General features: G+C 43.0%; 2 protein-coding genes and 1 pseudogene across 2 annotated transcripts; all 3 read right to left on the bottom strand.

The window, feature by feature from the left end:
- Positions 1-1,185: 1,185 nt before the first annotated feature.
- On the bottom strand, positions 1,186-2,307 carry LOC115651317 (annotated as a pseudogene).
- Positions 2,308-10,258: 7,951 nt separating this feature from the next.
- Positions 10,259-11,229, bottom strand: LOC115651094 (olfactory receptor 1020-like). The gene is made up of 2 exons (XM_030561977.1): positions 10,320-11,229; positions 10,259-10,287 (listed from the first exon to the last, which is right to left on the bottom strand). The coding sequence occupies exons 1-2, from the start codon at positions 11,227-11,229 to the stop codon at positions 10,259-10,261; spliced, it is 939 nt and encodes a 312-aa protein (XP_030417837.1).
- A 6,163-nt stretch (positions 11,230-17,392) lies between these two features.
- LOC115651316 (olfactory receptor 1020-like) lies at positions 17,393-18,505 on the bottom strand. The gene has a single exon (XM_030562249.1). It carries the CDS (start codon positions 18,329-18,331, stop codon positions 17,393-17,395), a length of 939 nt encoding a protein of 312 aa, XP_030418109.1. The 5' UTR covers positions 18,332-18,505.
- Positions 18,506-25,043: the final 6,538 nt, after the last annotated feature.

Below are 25,043 nucleotides of genomic sequence, written 5' to 3'. Positions count from 1 at the left end.
ACCTTGGAAACTATTCAAAGTGATGCTTTAAAATGTCATGAGATGGGAAGATGGATAAACTTAAATACTGATCTGTCCCTTAGGTAAGATCCATTTTGATAGTGATGCTGTGATTTCCATGTATTTGTCTGGCACATTTCATCCACTGCAGGATCTCCGAAGATGTCACGGGATTCATATGCGCATTATTTCCCCCACTGCTTTGTCACAGTTGCCGCTGTGGTGAGGCCGTTCTGGGTTAATGCAACGTAGCCAACTTGAGACACGTCAAGAGTTAATAGCTGAGCTGCCTCTTTGAACCCTCTTTGGCCAAAACCATGGAGGACTGGTGCAAAGCCTCCTCCACCTGCATCTTCCACCTGGTGGCCATCACAATGTTTTTTGGAACTGGCTCGTCCCTGTATTTACAATATTTTGTGCACTTCCTCACCTATTTGGGCTCTTGCCTTCACCTGTCCTGGGATGGAATCCCCAGACTCTCCCACTCTTAAGTTATTGCCTCTTGTGTATCTACAGGGGCTTCTCATCTGGTCCATCTTGGTGTGGGGCCTACCAGTCTTCCCTTCGGGAGCTGTGATGAGTAATTAACAGAGTGACCAGATTTCTTAAAAAAAACACACAGCTGTGTTTCATCTTAACAGCAAAAACACAGCACAGCATGGGAGCAAAAGGATTTTCGACAGTAAATCAGTCTATGTGAACGAGTGTCTCACCTAAGGCTTAAGAACCCCTGGGGAGATTAGCAAGACCCTTCTGCCGGGCCCATGGCTATGTCATCCTAGAGTCTCACAAACAGCATCTGACAACTGCCCCGCATTCTCTAGAGATTTGCTTTTTAACTATTCCATATCCTTTCACTCTATTCTCATCTCTAAAGGGGCCGATCTGCACTGAAAACTAACATCAGTGTAGCTACGTCCCTGGGGGCCAGTTCCCCAGGCTGCTTGCCTGGTGTGCTGCTGCGGATTGGTTGGGGGGTGTGTGTGACTGCCCAAATACCCAGGATCTGGGATCTCCCTGATTTCCAGGGAAGTACTCCATATCATCCCACATTGTCCTGAGTTAGGATGATTTTTTTTTTTTTTTTTTTTTTTTAATTCTCAGCATTTTCCATAGGAGAGAAGTTCCATTTTCAGGTCAGTTCCTCTCACGTCTCTTTATTATTAAATCATGAAACTCAGCTTCTCAGTCAGACCAGTGAGGAATAATTTTCTGGTATATTGTCTTCCTCAAGGTGTCCTTCACCTCCTTGTTCCTCAGGCTGTAGCTCAGGGGGTTCAACATGGGGATCACAAGGGTATAGAACACGGACACCACTTTGTCATACTCCGCTGAGTTGCTGGATGTGGGTCGTAAGTACATAAAGAACAGAGCCCCATACAGTATGGACACAGCCGTCAGGTGGGAGGCACAGGTGGAGAAAGCTTTCCGTCTGCCCTGGTTGGAGCGGATCCGCAAGATGGCCACCATGATAGAAACATAGGACACAAGGATGACCAGAACAGTGCTTAATACAACTATGACGGCAAAGAGGAAATGCACAGTGTCACCCATGGGAGTGTCAGAGCAGGAGAGTTTCTGGAGTGGGGAGATGTCACAGAAAAAGTGATCAATGATATTGGGACCACAGAAGGAAAGGCTAAACAAAGAGCCTGTGTGCACAATGGCATTAATGGAGGCATAAATGTATGATGCCACTACCACCTGGACACAGACTTTCCTGGACATAATGAGCGTGTACATCAGTGGCTTGCATATAGCTTTGAAGCAATCATACGCCATCACAGCCAAAAGCAAAGCCTCAGAGTTCACGGAGACGGAGTGAAAGAAAAATTACATGGCGCACCCAGCAAAGGAAATGACTTTCCTCTCTGCTAGGAAGTTGAGCAGTGCCTTAGGGGCAATAGTGGAAGAGTAAGTGATGTCTACAAGGGACAAGTTGCTGAGGAAAAAATACACGGGGGTGTGTAGCCGCGTCTCAATCCTGATTAAAGAGATCATGCTGATGTTCCCCGCTAGGCTTATGCTGTAGATAAACAAAAACATCCCAAAGAGGATAGCTTGCAGCGATCGACTGCCTTTAAATCCTAGAAGGATGAACACCGACACTCCAGTGTGATTGCCATGCGCCATATATTCCAGATGCTGTTGGGGTAAAAGAAAGTAAATCAGGCAAGGTAAAGCTTATGATTCAAGATTAACCATATGGGGCTGGGAGGTGAATACCACCATTGTGAAATGCAGTAGAAAGCCAAGATACAAAAGCCAAGTCATGTTGTTCTGGTTGTGTAACATTTGCAAACTTAAACTAATTTCATGTGAGTCTGTATAATTGCCAAGATTTTACTCCTTTTGAAGGACAATAAAATAAAATAGAAAGATCACTTCAGAATTGTCAGTCTGCATCCCTAGCAGGCAATGGTATTTGCTAATATCTCTTAATGGCATTCTACAGCTCTGTATCATTTGAAAGGATGTAGAGAAACTAGAAAGGATCCAGAGAGGAGTGACAAAGGGATGGAATGCAAGCCATGTGAGCAAAGGCTGAAGGAACTGGGTATGTATAGTTTGGAAAAGAGGATATTAAGGACGGACATGATAGCAGTCTTGAAATACTTGAAACATTGCTATACAAAAGTTGGAGAAAAGTTTTTTCTCTCTTGCCACAGAGGGCAGGACAAGAGGCAGAGGGTTCAAACTCCAGCACAGCCGATTTAGATTAAACCTCAGAAAAAGCTTCCTAACTGTCAGAGCATTAGGACAATGGAACAAACCTGCCAAGGGAGGTTGTGGAACCGTCTTCACTGGGGGTGTTCAAAAGGAGGCTGGAGCCATCGATCTTGGGTTAGTCCAGAGGTCGGCAACCTTTCAGCAGTGCTGTGCTGAGTCGTTTATTCACTCCAATTTAAGGTTTTGCGTGCCAGTCATACATTTTAACATTTTCAGAAGGTCTCTTTCCATAAGTCTGTAATATATAACTAACCTATTGTTGTATGTAAAGTTAAAATGGTTTTTAAAATGCTTAAGAAGCTTCATTTAAAGGTAAATTAAAATGCAGAGCCCCACGGACCGGTGGCCAGGACTCGGGCAGCGGGAGCGCCACTGAAAATCAGCTTGCTTGCCTCCTTTGACACTCGTGCCATAGGTTGCCTACCCCTGGGTTAATCAGACACAACAAACACTGCACCTTGGCTGGGAGTTAGACTAGAACACGGCCCCTGTGATCCCTTCTAACCCTGTGGTTGTGTGATTCTCTGAACTCTGCAACAACCTGATATAGAGCAGAAAGGCGGATGAGGTCTTTGAAAATCAGCCTTCTATTGCAGGCCTAGCTCCCTTCCATTATGAAATCATCAGTTCGGAACCAGGATCTCTTCATGACAAGTCAGCCAAAACCTCACATTTGGAATAAAGTCCCAGAGTAAATTCCACAAAGACAACTCTTTTGGAGATAACGAAGTTAATATTCACAGAGGGGGTGTTTACATAACTAAAGGAGGTATGAATGAACAGCAGAGGTCAACAAAAGGAGGCTGTAATTAATTCATGGTTGAAAGAAACTCTCACACTTGTTCTGGCCCCTGGCACAGGCATGGAAGTGGTATAACTCAGCAGGGAATCAGAAGCAACACAAGTGGGTTTGGAAAAGATCACCATTCAGGAGAGAAACAGCCTACTGAATACAGATTCAGATAAAATCTCTCTCTCATGTTCACTATGGCAATAGCCGATCACCCTTCCCCCCTCCCCTGGTGTCAGAGCCCAGGCTCAAGCCTGAGCCTGAATGTCTACACAGTTATTTTTTTGCCTGTAGTGCAATCCCCAGGAGGCAGAGTCAATTGACCTGGCCTCTAAGACTCTCTGCCATGGGTCATTTTTCCTTTCTGCAGTGTAGACATACTTTGAAGCTCTGTTAATCTCTCTCATGTACCCAGAGTGCGTGGAGACAGTGGAAGTCAGACTAGATGTTCATAATGGTCCGTTCTGACCATAAAGTCTCTGAGTCTATGAGGCCCGGCCTTTTTTTCTCCGAAGATATTTTGAAAGCAGAGACAATAAGCAGCTTCATAGTGAATACGCACCTAGAACTCCATGATGAAGTGCCTTTGGAGCAGGGAGTGTTGGTCAGACAGCGTCCAGGGAGATGTTTCCTGGGAATCCAAGTGGGTCCAAATGTGCTTGTTCTTCCACTTCAAGCTAATGAGAAAAATCTGAAATATACACAAGCTTTTTAGTTTCATTCCATTATCCCTATGTATCCACCCTGAACCCGCAAGACCTTCCATCGGAGCAGAGACTGCTGTGTTGGGGGAAGCCAGTGCTGCCCGTTCTGTACAGAACCTTTTTTCAACAGAGAGAGACCATGTCTCTCTTGGGCTGCCAATCTAGAATATTTCACCGCCAGAAAACCTGCTCGAAGAAGATTAAAATGAAAACATTTGTTGTTCAAAAGCATGAACTGCATTTACAGAAAGCAAAATCCCTAGCATCTGGATACCTGGCAAAAAAGGGGTACTCTTGTCTTATCTTTTCCCTTTTTTCATTTGAGGAGCATATACAATAACTTGGCTCATTACAGCACATTGGGCCAGATCCTTAGTTGGTGTAAATCATCACAACTCTATTGAGGTTGATTGTCATAGCACCATCAACAACACCTGAGGGTCTCTAGCCCCATATACAACCCTCCCCCCCCAAAAAAAAAATAAATCACAAGCCTCATTCAGGGTATTTTAGGCTTTTTGTCCCATTTTACTGCAAATTATACAGTGAGAGATAATCAAGACAACATTTTGGTGGTAAAAGACTCTCCATTTTGAGAATAGGGAAAAAAACCTGTTTCTCATTGAAAAGAATGGATCTGGGTGTATTTACCAGGTAACTGAAGAAAAGAAAACATTTATTTTACTCACTTTAGTCTTCATCCTGTAATATTAAAGCTGCCTGTTGCAAGAGAGACATCTCTCTGTCTTGGATTCAAAAGGAGTAATTAGAGGCAGGGTGTCTTTATGTGGTCTGCAGGTATTTGGAGACAGAATCCCTTAGAGCTGTCAATCTCCCAGCTGGCACAAAGGGCATCATTAAAATGCCCTTTAGGTCACATGGGAGCAGTGGATAGTGGGATGCCAATCTGTTGGCTTCTAACTTTGTTCAAGTTCTTTGAAGCGTTGATGCTGCTCTCCATCCCTTTCCCCTGTTTTAAATCTAAACCTCCCCCTAGCAATAATTATTTCCAGTCAGGAGTAAATGTTGAAAAGTTTATTTAAAATGCCTTTTCTGTTACATTTATTTAATTTTTTATGTAATTGCAGAGGAAATTAGAATTGAATCATTCATAACACTGTTTTTTTGAAAGCCCAGAGATAGAAGCTTTATAAGCAGTTACCAGGTAGAATGCAATGGATTGGGATTAAGATGTTTTGTTTTGTTTTTTCTTCAGGGATATCTAAAAACGGCTGAAGATCAGGGTTGAGGGGCATTGGCAGACTCAAGGGTTCAGAAAGGGCTGCAATAGCATAGAAAGATGGGTTGACTGGATGAAGGCCAGGCCCCATTGTATGTCCAGCCAAGTCAGAGGCACGATAGACAAACCCATCTTGCAAAGTTCTTACATCACTAAAATGTGGCAGAAATAGTTATCGGAGAAGAAATGGGGGACTTTGTCAATGTTTGTGCAGCTAGCTCTTATAACACAAAAATATGGAAATAGGAAAACCTGTCTAAGAGAATCATGACCCAGCAATGCAAGTTGCCTTGTGCTAACTAAGCCCAGGTCTACACTATGCGTTTAAACTGAATTTAGCAGCATTAAACCGATTTAACCCTGCACCTGTCCACACAACGAGGCCTTTTATATCGATATAAGGGCTCTTTAAACCGGTTTCTGTACTCCTTCCCGATGAGAGGAGTAGCGCTGAAGTCGGTATTGCCATGTCGGATTAGGGTTAGTATGGCCACAAATCGATGGTATTGGCCTCCAGGCAGTATCCCACGGTACACCATTGTGATCTCTCTGGAAAGCAATCTGAACTCGGATGCACTGGCCAGGTAGACAGGAAAAGCCCTGCGAACTTTTGAATTTCATTTCCTGTTTGCCCAGGGTGGAGCTCTGATCAGCATGGGTGGCGATGCAGTCCCAAATCCAAGAAGAACTCCACCATGGACCGTAAGTGAGATACTGGATCTGATCACTGTATGGGGAGACAAATCTGTTCTATTAGAGCTCCGTTACAGAAGACGAAATGCCAAAGCATCTGAAAAAATTGTCAGGCTATGATAGACAGGGGCCACAGCACAGTGTTGTGTGACAAGCGTAATGGAAAGCCAAAGAATCAAATGGATGCTCATGGAGGGAGGGAGGGGGTACTGAGGACTTCAGTTATACTACAGTCTCCGAAAAGCATTTGCATTCTTGGCTGAGCGCCCAATGCCTGCAGGGTCAAACACATTGTCTGGGGTGGTTCAGGGTATATCTCGTCAATTTACCACCCCCCATGAAAGAAAAGAAAAAGAATAGTTTCTTGACTTTTTTCAATGTCACCATATGTCTACCACGTGCTGCTGGTAGACGAGATGCTGTGGCACTGAACAGCAGCATCCTCTCCCCTCCCTTCCCCGGTGGCAGATGGTACAGTGCAGAAGGACTGGTAGCCGTTCTCGTCATCATCCCGTGAGTGCTCCTGGCTGGCCTCAGGTGAGGTCGGCCAGGGGCACCTGGTTAAAAATAGGAATGACACCCGATCATGCCCAGCAGATGGTACAGAATGGCTGGTAACTGTCTTCATCATAGCAACTGGGGGCTGAGCTCCATTCGTGCCCCTCCCTTCACGTCTAAAGAAAAGATTCTGTACTGCCTGGACTATCATAGCAGCGGGATGCTGGGCTCCTCTCTCCCCCCACCATTTAATGTCTTGCCTGGACTATCATAGCAGCTGGAGGCTGCCTCCCCCTCATTTTATCTCACTAAAAATTCAATGTTTCTTATTTCTGCATTCTTTATTACTTCACCACACAAATGGGGGGATACTGCAAAGGTAGCCGAGGAGGGTTGGGGGAGGAGGGAAGCAATGGGTGGGGTTGTTGCAGGGGCACCCCCTAGAATGGCATTCAGCTCATCATTTCTGCAGGATCTGACATGGAACGGCTGTGCTCTCTGGTACACTGGTTCTCTAGTACACTAGCCCCATATTCTAAGCAGGACTGACTCTATTTTTAGATACAACATAAAGGAGGGAATGACCCGGGGAGTCATTCTCATTTTTGTCTTTGCGCCCCTGGCCGACCTCAGCGAAGGTCAGCCAGGAGCACCCATGACAGCAGCAGACGGTACAGAATGACTAATAACTGTCTTCTCATCGCCAATTTACAATGGCATGGCAGACGGTACAGAACGACTGGTAACCATCTCTGCTATCTTGCAAAGGCAAATGAATGCTGCTGTGTAGCGCTGCAGTACCGCCTCTGTCAGCAGCATCCAGTACACACACGGTGACAGTGACAAAAGGCAAAACAGGCTCCATGGTTGCCATGCTACAGCGTCTGCCAGGGCAATCCAGGGAAAAAGGGCACAAAATGATTGTCTGCCATTGCTTTCACGGAGGAAGGAATGAGTGACGACATTTACCCAGAATCACCCACGTCACTGTTTTTGCACCATCATGCACTGGGATCTCAACCCAGAATTCCAATGGATGAGGGAGACTGTGGGAACTATGGGATAGCTACAGGATAGCAACACACAGTACAACGCTCCAGAAATCGACCCTAGCCTCAGTACATGGACGCACACCACCGAATTAATGTGCTTAGTGTGGCCACATGCACTCGACTTCATACAATCTGTTTTACAAAACCGGTTTATGTAAAATTGGAATAATCCCATAGTGTAGACATACCCTAACAGAAAATAAATGCATTCAACTAAAGCAGGCAAAATATATTAACGAAAGCATGGAATTTGTTTGTTGTTGCAGCTATAAGTGAAATTAAAAAGGAGATGTGATGTAACCACAATAAGAAAGTAGTGACTAGGTAAAGTACATTATATATAGAATGTTTTATATTCATGCTGAAACTTCACTGTTGTTCGATGACGTGAGCTTTGCATGACCCTTGCTCTGTATACAGCAGATGAATTCAACATGGCTAGAGAAACACATTCAACCTGAGAGCCTTTAGGTGTTCTCTTATGATTGGCTTCTGCAATCATCTATCTATCTATCTAGTTTTATAGTGTTAGCCAAATCATATACAATATTATATATAATAGTACGTATGTTTATACAAGTATGAATTGTATTCATCTTAAGATCTTCCAAAATTAGTTTTATTTATGTTATGCTATTTAGCCAAGAGGAGATGTGAACTATTGCAATTTAAGAGAACAAGGACGAGACAAATAATTTTGCTGACAATCCGCTAATGTGTGCTTTATAACAAGTTTTTACTGGTAGAGGATACTTCTAAGGTTTTGCCAACTGATTAAATATTGTGGTCAAAAATAGATAATAAACAGGTTATACATGTTGTCCTGTTTACTTTCCAGTCTGTGCAAGCCTAGCAAAAACATTCAAAAACATATCAAAGGGTAAGAGATAAAAAACCCCTCAACTCTAGTATAGATGGAGACAGAGTGAAGCTGAGATTTTCAGGCAGTCTGACCTCTGCACTGTTACCATGCAGATGGGTTGGTAATATATGTAGTCTTCCTTTCTCTGTTATGCTGCATTTATCTCTTACTAACAATCTTTTATTCCTAGAAGTGGATTAAGCGGAGCCATTTGGCATTACTGAATTCAGTCGAACCTGTAACACGTGGTAATGATTTAGGGATGGACCCAGTGAGCCTTAAAAGCCAAGTGCACAACTCCCATTGATTTCACTGATGCAAATCAAGCCCTTAAAGGGGGTGGGGAGAGGGAATTCTCTGAGCTTGTCCATTTTCCAAATGATTTTTATTTACCCATCTTGTACCAATATCTGAAGAGCTAAATTCAGCTTGGGCCAGTACATGCAGCAAAATGAAATTTCCTCTCTCGGTAACATGACATGACATGTCCCATTTTTGGATGGTATCTGTGCCATTAATAGTTTCTCTGTTTATACCTTGGAAACTATTCAAAGTGATGCTTTAAAATATCATGTTGGGAAGATGGATAAACTTAAATACTGATCTGTCCCTTAGGTAAGATCCATTTTTATAGTGATAGCTGTGATTTCCTTGTATTTGTCTGGCACATTTCATCCACTGAAGGATCTCCGAAGATGTCACGGGATTCATATGCGTATTATTTCCCCCACTGCTTTATCATAGTTGCCGCTGTGGTGAGGCTGCTCTGGCTTAATGCAACGTAGCCAACATGAGACACGTCAAGAGTTAATAGCTGAGCTGCCTCTTTGAACCCTCTTTGGTCAAATCCATGGAGGACTGGTGCAAAGCCTCCGCCACCTGCATCTTCCACCTGGTGGCCATCACAGTGTTCTTTGGAACTGGTTCGTCCCTGTATTCAGAATATTTTGCACACTTCCTCACATGTTTGGGCTCTTACCTTTACCTGTCCTGGGATGGAATCCCCAGACTCTCCCACTCTTAGGTTATCGCCTCCTGTGTATCTACATGGGCTTCTCATCTGGTCCATCTCGGTGTGGGGCCTACCAGTCTTCCCTTAGGGAGCTGTGATGAGTAATTAACACAGTGACCAGCTTTCTTAAAAAAACACACAGCTGTGTTTCATCTGAACAGCAAAAACACAGCACAGCATGGGAGCAAAAGGATTTTCCGACAGTAAATCAGTCTATGTGCACGAGTGTTTCACCTAAGGCTTAAGAACCCCTGAGGAGATTAGCAAGACCCTTCTGCTGGGCCCATGGCTATGTCATCCTAGAGTCTCTCAAACAGCACCTGACAACTGCCCCCACCCTCTCTAGAAATTGGCTTTTTAACTATTCCATATCCTTTCACTCTGTCCTCATCTGTACAGGGGCTGATCTGCCCTGAAAACTAACATCTGTGCAGCTACGTCCCTGGGAGCCAGTTCCCCACGCTGCCTGCCTGGTGTGTTGCTGGGGGTGGGCTGTGGGGGGGATGACTGCCCAAATACCCGGTATCTGGGATCTCCCAGAATTCCAGGGAAGTAGTCCATATCATCCCATATTGTCCTCAGTTAGGATGATGCTTTTTTTTTTTTTGGAAATCTCAACCTTTTCCATAGGAGACAAATTCCATTTTCAGGCCAGCTCCTCTCACTTCTATTTATTATTAAATAATGAAGCTCAACCTCTCAGTTAGATTCAGTGAGGAATAATTTTCTGGTATATTGTCTTCCTTAAGGCGTCCTTCACCTCCTTGTTCCTCAGGCTGTAGATCAGAGGGTTCAACATGGGGATCACAAGGGTATAGAAAACGGACACCACTTTGTCGTACTCCACTGAGTTGCTGGATGTGGGTCGTAAATACATAAAGCACAGAGTCCCATACAGTATGGACACAGCCGTCAGGTGGGAGGCACAGGTGGAGAAAGCTTTCCGTCTGCCCTGGTTGGAGTGGATCCGCAAGATGGCCACCATGATAGAAACATAGGAAACAAGGATGACCAGAATAGTACTTAATGCAACTATGACTGAAAGGAGGAAATGCACAGTGTCACCCATGTGAGTGTCAGAGCAGGAGAGTTTCTGGATTGGGGGGAGGTCACAGAAAAAGTGATCAATGATATTGGGACCACAGAAGGACAGGCTGAACAAAGAGCCTGTGTGCACAATGGCATTAATGGAGGCATAAATGTATGATGCCGCTACCAGCTGAACACAGACTTTCCTGGACATAATGAGCGTGTACATCAGTGGCTTGCATATAGCTATGAAGCGATCGTATGCCATCACAGCCAGAAGCAAAGCCTCAGAGTTCACGCAGAAGGCGTGAAAGAAAAATTGTGTGGCGCACCCAGCAAAGGAAATGACTTTCCTCTCTGCTAGGAAGTTGACCAGTGCCTTAGGGGCAATAGTGGAAGAGTAAGTGACATCTACAAGGGACAAGTTGCTGAGGAAAAAATACATGGGGGTGTGTAGCCGCATCTCGATCCTGATTAAGGAGATCATGCTGAGGTTCCCTGCTAGACTCATGGTGTAGATAAACAAAAACATCCCAAAGAGGATAGCTTGCAGCGATCGACTGTCTTTGAATCCTACAAGGATGAACACCGACACTCCAGTGTGATTGCCATGCGCCATATATTCCAGATGCTGTTGGGGTAAAAAAAAGAAAAACAGCCAAGATACAGTTTATGATTCAAGATTAACCATATGGGGCTGGGAGGTGAATACCACCATTGTGAAATACAGTAGAAAGCCAAGATACAAAAGCCAAGTTATGCTGTTCTGGTTGTGTGACATTTGCAAACTTAAACTAATTTCATGTGAGTCTGTATAATTGCCAAGATTTTACTCCTTTTGAAGGAAAATAAAATAAAATAGAAAGATCACTTCAGAATTGTCAGTCTGCATCCCTAGCAGGTAATGGCATTTTACTAATATCTCTTCATGACATTGTATGGCTCGGCATCATTTGAAAGGATGTAGAGAAACTAGAAAGGATCCAGAGAGGAGTGACAAAAGGATGGAATGCAAACCATGTGAGCAAAGGCTGAAGGGACTGGGTATGTTTAGTTTGGAAAAGAGGAGATTAAGGACAGACATGATAGCAGTCTTAAAATACTTGAAACATTGCTATAAAAAAGTTGGAGAAAAGTTTTTTCTCTCTTGCCACAGAGGGCAGGACAAGAGGCAGAGGGTTCAAACTCCAGCACAGCCGATTTAGATTAAACCTCAGGAAAATCTTCCTAAGTGTCAGAGCAGTAGGACAATGGAACAAATCTGCCAAGGGAGGTTGTTGAAGCTCCTTCACTGGAGGTTTTCAAAAGGAGGCTGGATCATCATCAGTCTTGGGTTAGTGAGACACAACAAACACTGCATCTTGGCTGGGGGTTAGACTAGAACACGACCCATGTGGTCCCTTCCAACTCTATGGTTCTATGATTCTCTGAACTCTGCAACAATCTGATATAGAGCAGAAAGGTGGATGAAGTGTTTGAAAACCAGCCTTATATTGCAGCACTAGCACTCTTCCATAATTAAATCGTCAGTTAGGAACCAGGATATATTCATGACAAGTCAACCAAAATCTCACATTTGAAATAAAGTCCCAGAGTAAATTCCACAAAGATAATTCTTTTGGAGATAACTAAGTTAATATTCAGAGAGGGGGTGTTTACATAACTAAAGGAGGTATGAATGAACAGCGGAGGTCAACAAAGTGAGACTATAGTTAAACCATGGTTGAAAGAAGCTCTCACACTTGTTCTGGCCCCTGGCACTGGCATGGAACAGGCATAACTCATCGGAGAATCAGAAGCAACACAAGTAGGTTTGGAAAAGATCACCATTCAGGAGAGAAACAGTCTACTGAACAGTGATGCAAATAAAACTCTTCTTTCTCTCTCTCTCTCTCTCTCATGTTCACTATGGCAATGTCTGATCACCCTCCCACCTCGCCTGGTGTCAGAGCCCAGACTCCAACTCGAGCCTGAATGTCTACACAGCTATTTTTTGCGCTGTAGCGCAAACCACACAAGGCAGAATCAATTGACCTGGCCTCTAAGACTCTCTGCCATGAGTGATTTTTCCTTTCTGCAGTTTAGACAGACTTTGAAGCTCTGTAAATCTCTCTCATATACCCAGAGTGCGTGGAGACAGTAGGAGTTGGACTAGATGATCATAATGGTCCCTTCTGACCTTAAAAGTCTATGAGTCTATGAGGCCCGCCCTTTCTTTCTCCAAAGATATTTTGAAAGCAGAGACATTAAGCAGCTTCAAACACACCCGATAGCCACCTAGAGCTTCACAATGAGATGCCTCAGTAGCAGGTAGTGTCGGTCTGACAGGGTCCAGGGAGACGTTTCCTTGGAATCCAAGTGGGTCCAAATGTGCTTGTTCTTCCACTTCAAGCTAATGAGAAAAGTCTGAAATATACACGAGTTTTTTAGTTTCATTCCATTATCCCTGTGTATCCACCCTGAACCCGCAAGACCTTCCATCAGAGCAGAGACTGCTGCGTTGGGGAAAGCCAGTGCTGCCCATTCTGTACAGAACCTATTTTGAACAGAGGGAGACCATCTCTTTCTAGGGCTGCCAGTATGGTATATTTCACAGCAGATAACCTGCTCAAAGAAGTTTAAAATGAAAACATTTGTTGTTCAATAGCATGAACCTTATTTTAAAAAAAATAAAAATCCCTTGCAACTTGATTCCTGGCAAACAAGGGGTATTTTTATCTTTCTTTTTCCTTTTTTTTTCATTTGAGGAGCGTATGCAATAACTTAGCTCATTAAAGCACATTGGGCCAGATGCTTAGTTGGTGTAAATCATCACAGCTCTATTGTGATCCATGCTGCTATGACAATCAACAACAGCTGAGGGTCTCTAGCCCCATATATGATCCTGTCAAAAAAATCACATGCTGCATTCAGGGTATTTTAGGCTTTTTATCCCATTTTACTGCAAATTATTCAGTGAGAGATAATCAAGACAACATTTTGGTGGTCAAAGACTCACCATTTTGAGAATAGGGAAAAAAACCCTGTTTCTCATTGAAAAGAATGGATCTGGGTGTATTTACCAGATAGCTGAAGAAAAGAAAACATTTATTTTACTCACATTAGTCTTCATCCTGTAATATTAAAGCTGCCTGTTGCAAGAGAGACATCCCTCTTTGTTGGATTGAAAAGGAATAATTAGAGGCAGGGCGTATTTATGTGGTCTGCAGGCATTTGGAGACAGAATCTCTTAGAGCTGTCAAACTCCCACCTGGCACAAAGGGCATCATTAAAATGCCCGTTAGGTCACATGGGAGCAGTAGATAGTGGGATGCCAATCTGTTGGCTTCTAACTTTGTTCAAGTTCTTTGAAGCGTTGATGCTGCTCTCCATCCCTTTCCCCTGTTTGAAATCTAAACCTCCCCCTAGCAATAATTATTTCCAGTCAGGAGTAAATGTGGAAAAGTTTATTGAAAATGCCTTTTCTGTTACATTTATTTAATTCTTTTGTAATTGCAGAGGAAATTAGAATTGAATCATTCATAACACTGTTTTTTTGAAAGCCCAGAGATAGAAACTTTATAAGCAGTTACCAGGTAGAATGCAATGGATTGGGATTAAGATGTTTTGTTTTGTTTTTTCTTCAGAGATGTCTATAAACTTGGGATTGGAGTGTCAAAAATGGCTGTAGATAAAGGTTGAGGCGCACTGGCAGACTCAAGGTTCAGAAAGGGCTGCAATAGCCAGGACCGGCGCTATGGGTTTGAGTGCCCTAGGTGGACGGCAATTTCGCCGCCCCCCATGCTGGTCCCGCGGCTCCGGTGGTGCTGCCGCAGTGGTGCCTTCGGAGGGTCCGGTGCTCCATGGCTCCGGTGGAGCTGCCGCAGTCATGCCTGTGGGTGGTCCACTGGAGCCGTGCGAGCAGCCGACTGTCCACAGGCATGACTGCGGTAGCTCCACCGGAGCCGCAGAGCACCAGACCCTCTGTAGCACCACTGCGGCAGCCCCACCGGAGCCGCCTGCTGCCCCCTCCGGCAAAACCACGCCCACCAATTATTCTGGCGCCCTAGGCGATTGCCTAGGCTGCCTAAATGGTAGTGCCGGCCCTGGCAATAGCACAGAGTGATGGGTTGACTGGATGAAGGCCAGGCCCCATTGTGTGTCCAGCCAAGTCTGAGGCACGATAGACAAACCCATCTCGCAAAGTATTTACATCACTAAATGCGGCAGGAATAGTTGTCAGAGAAGAAATGGGGGACTTTGTGAATGTTTGTGCAGCTGGCTCTTAGAACACAAAAATATGGAAATAGGAAAACCTGTCTAACAGACAGAATCATGAACCAGCAATGCAAATTGTCTTTTGCTAACTATAGAAAATAGATGCATTCAACTCACACAGACATAATATATTAATGAAAGCATGGAATTTGTTTGTTGTTGCAGATATAAGTGCAATTAAGAAGGAGATGTGATGTAACCACAATAAGAAAGTAGTGACTAGGTTTAGTACATTATATTTAGAATGTTTTATATTCATACTGAAACTGTACTGTTGTTAGATGAAGTAAGCTTAGCATGACCCTTGCTCTGTATACAGCAGGAGAATTCAACATGGCTAGAGAAACACATTCAACCTGAGACCCTTTAGGTATTCTCCTATGCTCGGCTCCTGCAACCATCTATCTATCTATCTATCTATCTATCTATCTATCTATCTATCTATCTATTTAGTTTCATAGTGTTAGCTAATATCATATAGAACATTATATATAATAGTAGGCATATTTATACAAGTATGAATTCTATTCATCTTAAGATCTTCCAAAACTATTTTTACTTCTGTTATGCTATATAGCCAAGGGGAGATGTGAACTATTGTAATTTCAGAGAACAAAAAAAAGAAAATAATTTTGCTGACACCTCACTAACGTGTGTTTTATAACAAATTTTTACTGGTATAGGATACTTCTAAGATTTTGCCAACTTCTCAAATATAGTGGTCAAGGCATAGATAATAAACTAGTTATACATGTTGTCCTGTTTACTTTCCAGTCTGTGCAAACTTAACAAAAACATTCAAAAACATGTCAAAGGGTAAGAGATGAAAAAAACCCCTCCACTCTAGTATAGATAGAGACAGAGTGAAGCTGAGATTTTCAGGCAGTCTGACCTCTGCACTGTTTCCATGCAAATGGCTTGCTAATATATGTAGTCTTCCTTTCTGTGTTATGCTGCATTTATCTGTTACTAATAATATTTTATTCCTAGAAGTGGATTAAGCCGAGACATTTGGCATTACTGAATTCAGTCGAACCTGTAACACATGGTAATGATTTAGGGATGGACCCAATGAGCCTTAAAAGCCAAATGCACAACTCCCACTTATTTCACTGATGCAAATCAAGCCCTTAAAGGGGGTGGGGAGAGGGAATTCTCTGAGCTTGTCCACTTTCCAAATGATTTTTATTTACCCATCTTGTACAAATATCTGAAGAGCTAAATTCAGCTTGGGACAGTAAATGCAGAAAAATGAAATTTCCTCTCTCGGTAACCTGACATGTCCCATTTTTGGATGGTATCTGTGCCATTAATAGTTTCTCTGTTTATACCTTGGAAATGATTCAAAGTGATGCTTTAAAATGTCATGAGATGGGAAGATGGATAAACTTAAATGCTGATCTGTCCCTTAGGTAAAATCCATTTTGATAGTGATAGCTGTGATTTCCTTGTATTTGTCTGGCACATTTCATCCACTGAAGGATCTCCGAAGATGTCACGGGATTCATATGCACATTATTTCCCCCACTGCTTTATCACAGTTGCCGCTGTGGTGAGGCTGCTCTGGCTTAATGCAACGTAGCCAACATGAGACACGTCAAGAGTTAACAGTTGAGCTGCCTCTTTGAACCCTCTTTGGCCAAATCCATGGAGGACTGGTGCAAAGCCTCCTCCACCTGCATCTTCCACCTGGTGGCCATCACAGTGTTCTTTGGAACTGGCTCGTCGCTGTATTCACTATATTTTGTGCACTTCCTCACCTGTTTGGGCTCTTGCCTTCACCTGTCCTGGGATGGAATCCCCAGACTCTCCCTCTCTTAGGTTATTGCCTCCTGTGTATCTACAGGGGCTTCTCATCTGGTCCATCTTGGTGTGGGGCCTGCCAGTCTTCCCTTAGGGAACTGTGATGAGTGATTAACACAGTGACCAGCTTTCTTATAAAAAACACACACACTAGTGTTTCATCTTAACAGCAAAAACACAGCACAGCATGGCAGCGAAAGGATTTTCAGACAGTAAATCAGTCTATGTGCACGAGTGTCTCACCTAAGGCTTAAGAACCGCCGGGGAGATTAGCAAGACCCTTCTGCCGGGCCCATGGCTATGTCATCCTAGAGTCTCACAAACAGCATCTAACAACTGCCCCGCAATCTCTAGAGATTTGCTTTTTAACTATTTCATATCCTTTCACTCTATTCTCATCTGTACAGGGGCTGATCTGCACTGAAAACTAACATCGGTGTAGCTACGTGCCTGGGGCCCAGGTCCCCAAGCTGCTTGCCTAGTGTACTGCTGCGGATGGGTTGGGGGGGGTGTGACTGCCCGGATACCCAGGATCTGGGATCTCCCTGACTTCCAGGAAAGTATTCCATATCATCCCATATGTCCTGAGTTAGGATGATTCTTTTTCTTCTCTTTTTTTTTGAAATCTCAGCATTTTCCATAGGAGAGAAGTTCCATTTTCAGGCCAGTTCCTCTCATTTCTCTTTATTATTAAAACATGAAACTCAGCCCCTCAGTTAGATTCAGTGAGGAATAATTTTCTGGTATATTGTCTTCCTCAAGGCGTCCTTCACCTCCTTGTTCCTCAGGCTGTAGATCAGGGGGTTCAACATGGGGATCACAAGGGTATAGAACACGGACACCACTTTGTCATACTCCGCTGAGTTGCTGGATGTGGGTCGTAAGTACATAAAGAATAGAGCCCCATACAGTATGGACACAGCCGTCAGGTGGGAGGCACAGGTGGAGAAAGCTTTCCGTCTGCCCTGGTTGGAGTGGATCCGCAAGATGGCCACTATGATAGAAACATAGGACACAAGGATGACCAGAATAGTACTTAATATAACTATGACGGCAAGGAGGAAATGCACAGTGGCACCCATGTGAGTGTCAGAGCAGGAGAGTTTCTGGAGTGGGGAGATGTCACAGAAAAAGTGATCAATGATATTGGGACCACAGAAGGACAGATTGAACAAAGAGCCTGTGTGCACAATGGCATTAATAGAGGCATAAATGTATGATGCCGCTACCAGCTGAACACAGACTTTCCTGGACATAATGAGCGTGTACATCAGTGGCTTGCATATAGCTATGAAGCGATCATATGCCATCACAGCCAAAAGCAAAGCCTCAGAGTTCACGGAGAAGGAGTGAATGAAAAATTGCGTGGCGCACCCAGTAAAGGAAATGACTTTCCTTTCTGCTAGGAAGTTGACCAGTGCCTTAGGGGCAATAGTGGAAGAGTAAGTGATGTCTACAAGGGACAAGTTGCTGAGGAAAAAATACATGGGGGTGTGTAGCCGCGTCTCGATCCTGATTAAAGAGATCATGCAGATGTTCCCCGCTAGGCTCATGCTGTAGATAAACAAAAATATCCCAAAGAGGATAGCTTGCAGCGATCGACTGTCTTGGAATCCTAGAAGGATGAACACCGACACTCCAGTGTGATTGCCATGCGCCATATATTCCAGATGCTGTTGGGGTAAAAGAAAGTAAATCAGGCAAGGTAAAGCTTATGATTCAAGATTAACCGTATGGGGTTGGGAGGTGACTGCCACCATTGTGAAATACAGTAGAAAGCCATGATACAAACGCCAAATCATGTTGTTCTGGTGGTGTAACATTTGCAAACATAAACTAATTTCATGTGAGTCTGTATAATTGCCAAGATTTTACTCCTTTTGAAGGAAAATAAAATAAAATGGAAAGATCATTTCAGAATTTTCAGTCTGCATCCCTAGCAGGCAATGGCATTTGCTAATATCTCTTCATGATATTGTATGGCTCGGCATCATTTGAAAGGATGTAGAGAAACTAGAAAGGACCCAGAGAGGAGTGACAAAGGGATGGAATGCAAGCCATGTGAGCAAAGGCTGAAGGAATTGGATATGTTTAGTTTGGAAAAGAGGAGATTAAGGACAGACATGATAGCAGTCTTAAAATACTTGAAACATTGCTATAAAAAAGTTGGAGAAAAGTTTTTTCTCTCTTGCCACAGAGGGCAGGACAAGAGGCAGAGGGTTCAAACTCCAGCACAGCCGATTTAGATTAAACCTCAGGAAACTCTTCCTAAGTGTCAGAGCAGTAGGACAGTGGAACAAATCTGCCAAGGGAGGTTGTTGAAGCTCCTTCACTGGAGGTTTTCAAAAGGAGGCTGGATCATCATCAGTCTTGGGTTAGTGAGACACAACAAACACTGCATCTTGGCTGGGGGTTAGACTAGAACACGACCCATGTGGTCCCTTCCAACTCTATGGTTCTATGATTCTCTGAACTCTGCAACAATCTGATATAGAGCAGAAAGGTGGATTAAATGTTTGAAAATCAGCCTTATATTGCAGCACTAGCACTCTTCCATAATTAAATCGTCAGTTAGGAACCAGGATATATTCATGACAAATCAACCAAAATCTCACATTTGAAATAAAGTCCCAGAGTAAATTCCACAAAGATAATTCTTTTGGAGATAACTAAGTTAATATTCAGAGAGGGTGTGTTTACATAACTAAAGGAGGTATGAATGAACAGCGGAGGTCAACAAAGTGAGGCTGTAGTTAAACCATGGTTGAAAGAAACTGTCACACTTGTTCTGATCCCTGGCACTGGCATGGAATAGGCATAACTCATCAGGGAATCAGAAGCAACACAAGTAGGTTTGGAAAAGATCACCATTCAGGAGAGAAACAGTCTACTGAACAGTGATGCAAATAAAACCCTTCTTTCTCTCTCTCTCTCTCTCATGTTCACTATGGCAATATCTGATCACCCTTCCACCTCACTTGGTGTCAGAGCCCAGACTCCAACCTGAGCCTGAATGTCTACACAGCTATTTTTTGTGCTGTAGCGCAAACCACACAAGGCAGAATCAATTGACCTGGCCTCTAAGACTCTCTGCCATGGGTCATTTTTCCTTTCTGCAGTGTAGACATACTTTGAAGCTCTGTAAATCTCTCTCATATACCCAGAGTGCGTGGAGACAGTAGGAGTTGGACTAGATGATCATAATGGTCCCTTCTGACCTTAAAAGTCTATGAGTCTATGAGGCCCGCCCTTTCTTTCTCCGAAGATATTTTGAAAGCAGAGACATTAAGCAGCTTCATAGTGAGTACACACCCGACAGCCACCTAGAACTTCACAGTGAGATGCCCCAGTAGCAGGGAGTGTCAGTCAGACAGCGTCCAGGGAGACGTTTCCTTGGAATCCAAGTGGGTCCAAATGTGCTTGTTCTTCCACTTCAAGTTAATGAGAAAAATCTGAAATATACACGAGCTTTTTAGTTTCATTCCATTATCCCTATGTATCCACCCTGAACCCGCAAGACCTTCCGTCGGAGCAGAGACTGCTGTGTTGGGGAAAGCCAGTGCTGCCCGTTCTGTACAAAACCTTTTTTGAACAGAGAGAGAGACCATCTCTTTCTAGGGCTGCCAATATAGTATATTTCACAGCAGAAAACCTGCCCAAAGAAGTTTAAAATGAAAACATTTGTTGTTCAAAAGCATGAACCTTATTTAAAAAAAAAAAATCCCTTGCAACTTGATTCCTGGCAAACAAGGGGTATTTTTATCTTTCTTTTTCCTTTTTTTTCATTTGAGGAGCATATACAATAACTTAGCTCATTATAGCACATTGGGCCAGATGCTTAGTTGGTGTAAATCATCACAGCTCTATTGTGATCCATGCTGCTATGACAATCAACAACAGCTGAGGGTCTCTAGCCCCATATATGATCCTGTCAAAAAAATCACATGCTGCATTCAGGGTATTTTAGGCTTTTTATCCCATTTTACTGTAAATTATTCAGTGAGAGATAATCAAGACAACATTTTGGTGGTCAAAGAGTCACCATTTTGAGAATAGGGTATAAAAACCTGTTTCTCATTGAAACGAATGGATCTGGGTGTATTTACCAGGTAGTTGAAGAAAAGCAAACATTTATTTTACTCACGTTAGACTTCGTCCTGTAATATTAAAGCTGCCCATTGCAAGAGAGACATCTCTCTTTGTTGGATTCAAAAGAAGTAATTAGAGGTAGGGCGTATTTATTTGGTCTGCTTGTATTTGGAGACAGAATCCCTTAGAGCTGTCAGTCTCCCACCTGGCACAAAGGGCATCATTAAAATGCCCTTTTGGTCACATGGGAGCAGTGGATAGTGGGATGCCAATCTGTTGGCTTCTAAGTTTGTTCAAGTTCTTTGAAGCACTGATGCTGCTCTCCATCCCTTTCCCCTGTTTTATGCATTCCATAAATCTAAACCTTCCCCCAGGAAGAATTGCTTCCAGTCAGGAGTAAATATTTACTGAAAATGCATTTTCTGTTACATTTACTGAATTATTTTGTAATTGCTGAGAATATAAGAATTGAGTAATTCATGACACTGGTATTTTGAGAGCCCCAAAATAGAAACTTTATAAGCAATTACCAGGTAGAATGCAATGGATCAGGATTAAGATGCTTTTTTTCCCCCCAGAAATGTCTAAAAGCCTGGGACTGGAGTGGCAAAAATGGCTGAAGATCAGGACTGAGGGGCACTGGCAGACTCAGTGGTTCAGATAGGGCAGCAATAGCATAGAGTGATGCATAGAGTATGGGATGAAGGTCATGGCTGGGAGCATATCTCACTCTATATAAGCAATAATGTGTGCATCTCTCTAGCTGTGATGATGAAATGGAATTTAAAAAATACCAAAATGAGCATGTCAAAATAGGGACCAGCAACTTGTGATTCTACTACAGAAAATCATTCCTCAGTTATCTACTATAATTCTTTAGTTTTGCCGACAAAGGAGTGAATATGGGAGGAACCATCTGACATAATATACTTGGATTTTCTTTGACAAAGTCCCTCACATGAGGCTATTAAGGAAGTTAGGTAGTCATGGAATATGAGGCAAAATGCTGTCATGAATGAGAAATTGGTTACGCAACAGAAAACAAGTGCCAGATCCTCAGAGATATCTAGTCTCCTAATGCACATTGATTTCAGTGGAAATTAGGAGCCTACCTACCTTTGAGCTTCTGGGCCAAAGAGTAGAATAAACCATCAATTTCAACACAGCAAACAGATAAAATATGGGTTGACACAATGTTCCGCATTAGGACTGGTGGTGTTTCAAATATTTATTAATGATCTGGTACAGGGGGCCAGCCATGAAATTGCTTTGGTGAGTCCAGGCTGGGGAATGAGAGTGAAAACTTCAGAGGGACCTAGCTGAAAGTTGGGGGAAAGAGCAGCTCAGTGGCAGGTGAAATTAACTGTTGACAAAGGATTTGAACAGCTCACGCACAATTCTGTGTTCTAAGGTCAGTAACTGCCAATGAAACATTCTCTGGTGTTACTGTGGAGAGCTGAATGACAACTTCTCCCCAGTGAAATGGAAAGTGGGCAAATTCAGACCTGAACCATGGAAATACTGGTGCTTGTCACAAAACGGGAGTTTTTACACAGTAAATTATTTGTTATTGGTTTGTTTTTTTTAAGAAAATATTAAACCCCAGAAATGTTCAGCCTAAAACTTTTGACTGAAAACCAAAAATGTCTATTTGCCCTGCAGCCTTGGGGGAGTTGTTGTGTGGGTGTCTCATGTTGCAATTCTCCTCAAAGAGCTGGGGGGTGTCTGGCAGGATTGTATCTCCCATTGTTCTGATACCGAGGCCCCCAGCCTATGGCCTGTAGTCCATAGATGGGCCGCCAGAGCATTTTGTAAGGTCTGCAGCCTGCTTCAAAACAATCTACTGACGGCCAATTCAGGGGAGCTGAAACAATTTTTATAGTGGGCTGCTGGAAGCCATTGAACCAAACTGTAAACCCTGTACATGATGGAAACTACTTCAAGCCAGGGGGTGCAGCAGCAGCACCCCTACGTCCAGCAGCTATGGGCCAATTCATTAGTGTTTTGGTGCCATGTTTATATCATTTTAATTTACATGTGTGTAAATAGACAATCTTGTACATAGAAACAATCCAAAGACACATCAAATAAGCTGAACTTAAAATATAAATCAACATCAGTGACTTTAAATTTTATTAAAATGTGTAGAATCTGCTTGACCCCCAGTGTTTAGTTCATGTGGCCCTCCTGTGCAATAGGGTTGGGTACCACTGTAACCTGATCCATTAAGCTAATTTCTTATGGCCCAAATCCTTGGGAGTTAGGTGCCTAAATACTGTTGAGGCTCGGGGCCTATGTTCCTATATGCAGCACTAGTCAGGAAAGCAAAACTAACATGTCAGAGTGCCTAAGGGATAAGATAGATTTACAGATTTTAAGGCCAGAAGGGACGATTATTATAATTATATATTACAATGAATATTGGGCAGCACTTTTTGTTTAAAGGTCCTCTCTTCTATATGCTTAAACATCCGATTGCTTCGCTGGATTAGATTTTCTGTTCTACATCTCTGTTGAACCAAGAGCATTTCCAAGCAGCCTGTTGTTACAGCAACGTGCGTGACCCCTGAGTCTGAACTCATGTGGCTAACCAGAGCTACTGCCAGTGTCTTAATCGCTAAATGGCAAGTTTTAGCACGCTAGCTCGAGAGATGCTAAAGTGAGTCTGCCTAACCGGGCTGGGAGGCAAGCTCCCAGCTGCAGTAAAGAAATACTCTGTGTGACTGAAGGCTAGGTCCACTGAATGTAAGGGTGTTTCACACTTAAAACACTACAGTGTAAACACGACCTGCACTGATGGGAGGGAGTCTCCTGTTGGCGTAGGCAATCCCCCTCCTCGATAGGCAGTAGCAAGGTTGACAGAAGAATTCTTCCTTTGACCTAGCACTGTCTACATAGGACCTTAGGTTGGCCTTACTGCATTGCACAGGGATGTGGATTTGAGTTTATTCCCCTTCTTGGGGAGAAGTCATTGCCTGATAAGCTTTAGGGAAGAGGAATAGCAGAAAGGATATTGAAATTATGTTTCCTGAAAAATGGAACTGAGGTATGTGTAGGCTGCATCTGGAAGCATGTTTCCTAGATCAGACAGACAGACACAAGTAAAGTTGTGCTATTTGATATAACTTTATATAATAGAATATTTTAATTATATTTTATATCATGTTTAACATGTTATAACAATTAGTTTTGTTTCAACTTTTATAACAAAATTATTTGACATTTTCAGAGGAACTGGTAATGAATCAAAAATTTTTTAATATTATTTCTGTTGTAAATTCCAAAATGTCCTACCTCATAAATGTCAGAATTTCCTGCAGAATGGAAAGCCATTTTCTGACCAGGTCCAATTAAAAAAAAAATTGAAAATTGCACTCTGCCTCTCCTTATTCCTGTGAATTGCTTCACATTGATTCAGAACCATTTGTAAATGTGCCAGGGTAACACAGTTTGGTGAAACTGATGCTTCATTCTCCCCACTCAAATAGCCCCATAGCTCAGATGGTTGAGCACTGGGAACAAACACAGGAGCTTTTCACCACATGTCACAATATTTGTTTAATTCAGACTCACACCACCCATCTTCTGGGAAAAGGGAGAACATTGTCACTCCTGTTTTACAAAAATGTACAAAGATCAAACCCAATGCTTAAATGTCTGGAGGAAAGAGCTTGTGAGGAAAGATTTAAAAGAGCAAAGCATCACTAATATACTCAGGACATTGGATTTAATCAATACAAAATTCCTCGAATCAACATGAAACAAAACTTTTTTTTACATTATGACATATATAAAGGAATTCTCAAATGACCATTTAATTAGTTATACAAAAAGGAAGAGCATCAAGAGGAGAGACTGAGACTTCTTCACCCCAGAATTTCCTATAATCCAGTGGCTAAGGCCCATTCTTGTAATGTGGAGGCCCCAACTTCAAAACTTTTTCTCCATCTCAGGCAGAGGGAGTAACTGGTCCTGAGTATCCCACAGCCTCAGAGAGCGAGAGGCAGCAGCCTGGCAGCTGGCTGCAGAGGAAAGGCCTGACGGCAGGCCAGCTGGGAATGAAAGGAAGAGGTAGGCAGAGCCTGCATGCAAGATGTGTGTGTCTGGACACACTACTGAGGGAACCCATTGCTACATATCTGTTGAGGGAGTCTCTTATGCTATACGATTACTGTGGGTGCTCATTGCTACTCAGCAAGGACGGGAGTCTCTCCAATTAGAACTGCTCAAAATTCAGTGAATTTCAAATTTCCGACGAAATGTTTTGTCAACAGGTCAAGTATC

The sequence above is a fragment of the Gopherus evgoodei genome, chromosome 4, assembly GCF_007399415.2.
Source record: "Gopherus evgoodei ecotype Sinaloan lineage chromosome 4, rGopEvg1_v1.p, whole genome shotgun sequence".
Lineage (NCBI taxonomy): Eukaryota > Metazoa > Chordata > Testudines > Testudinidae > Gopherus > Gopherus evgoodei.
Note: the sequence above shows the minus strand (reverse complement) of the source record. Positions and strands in the feature narration are given on the sequence as shown.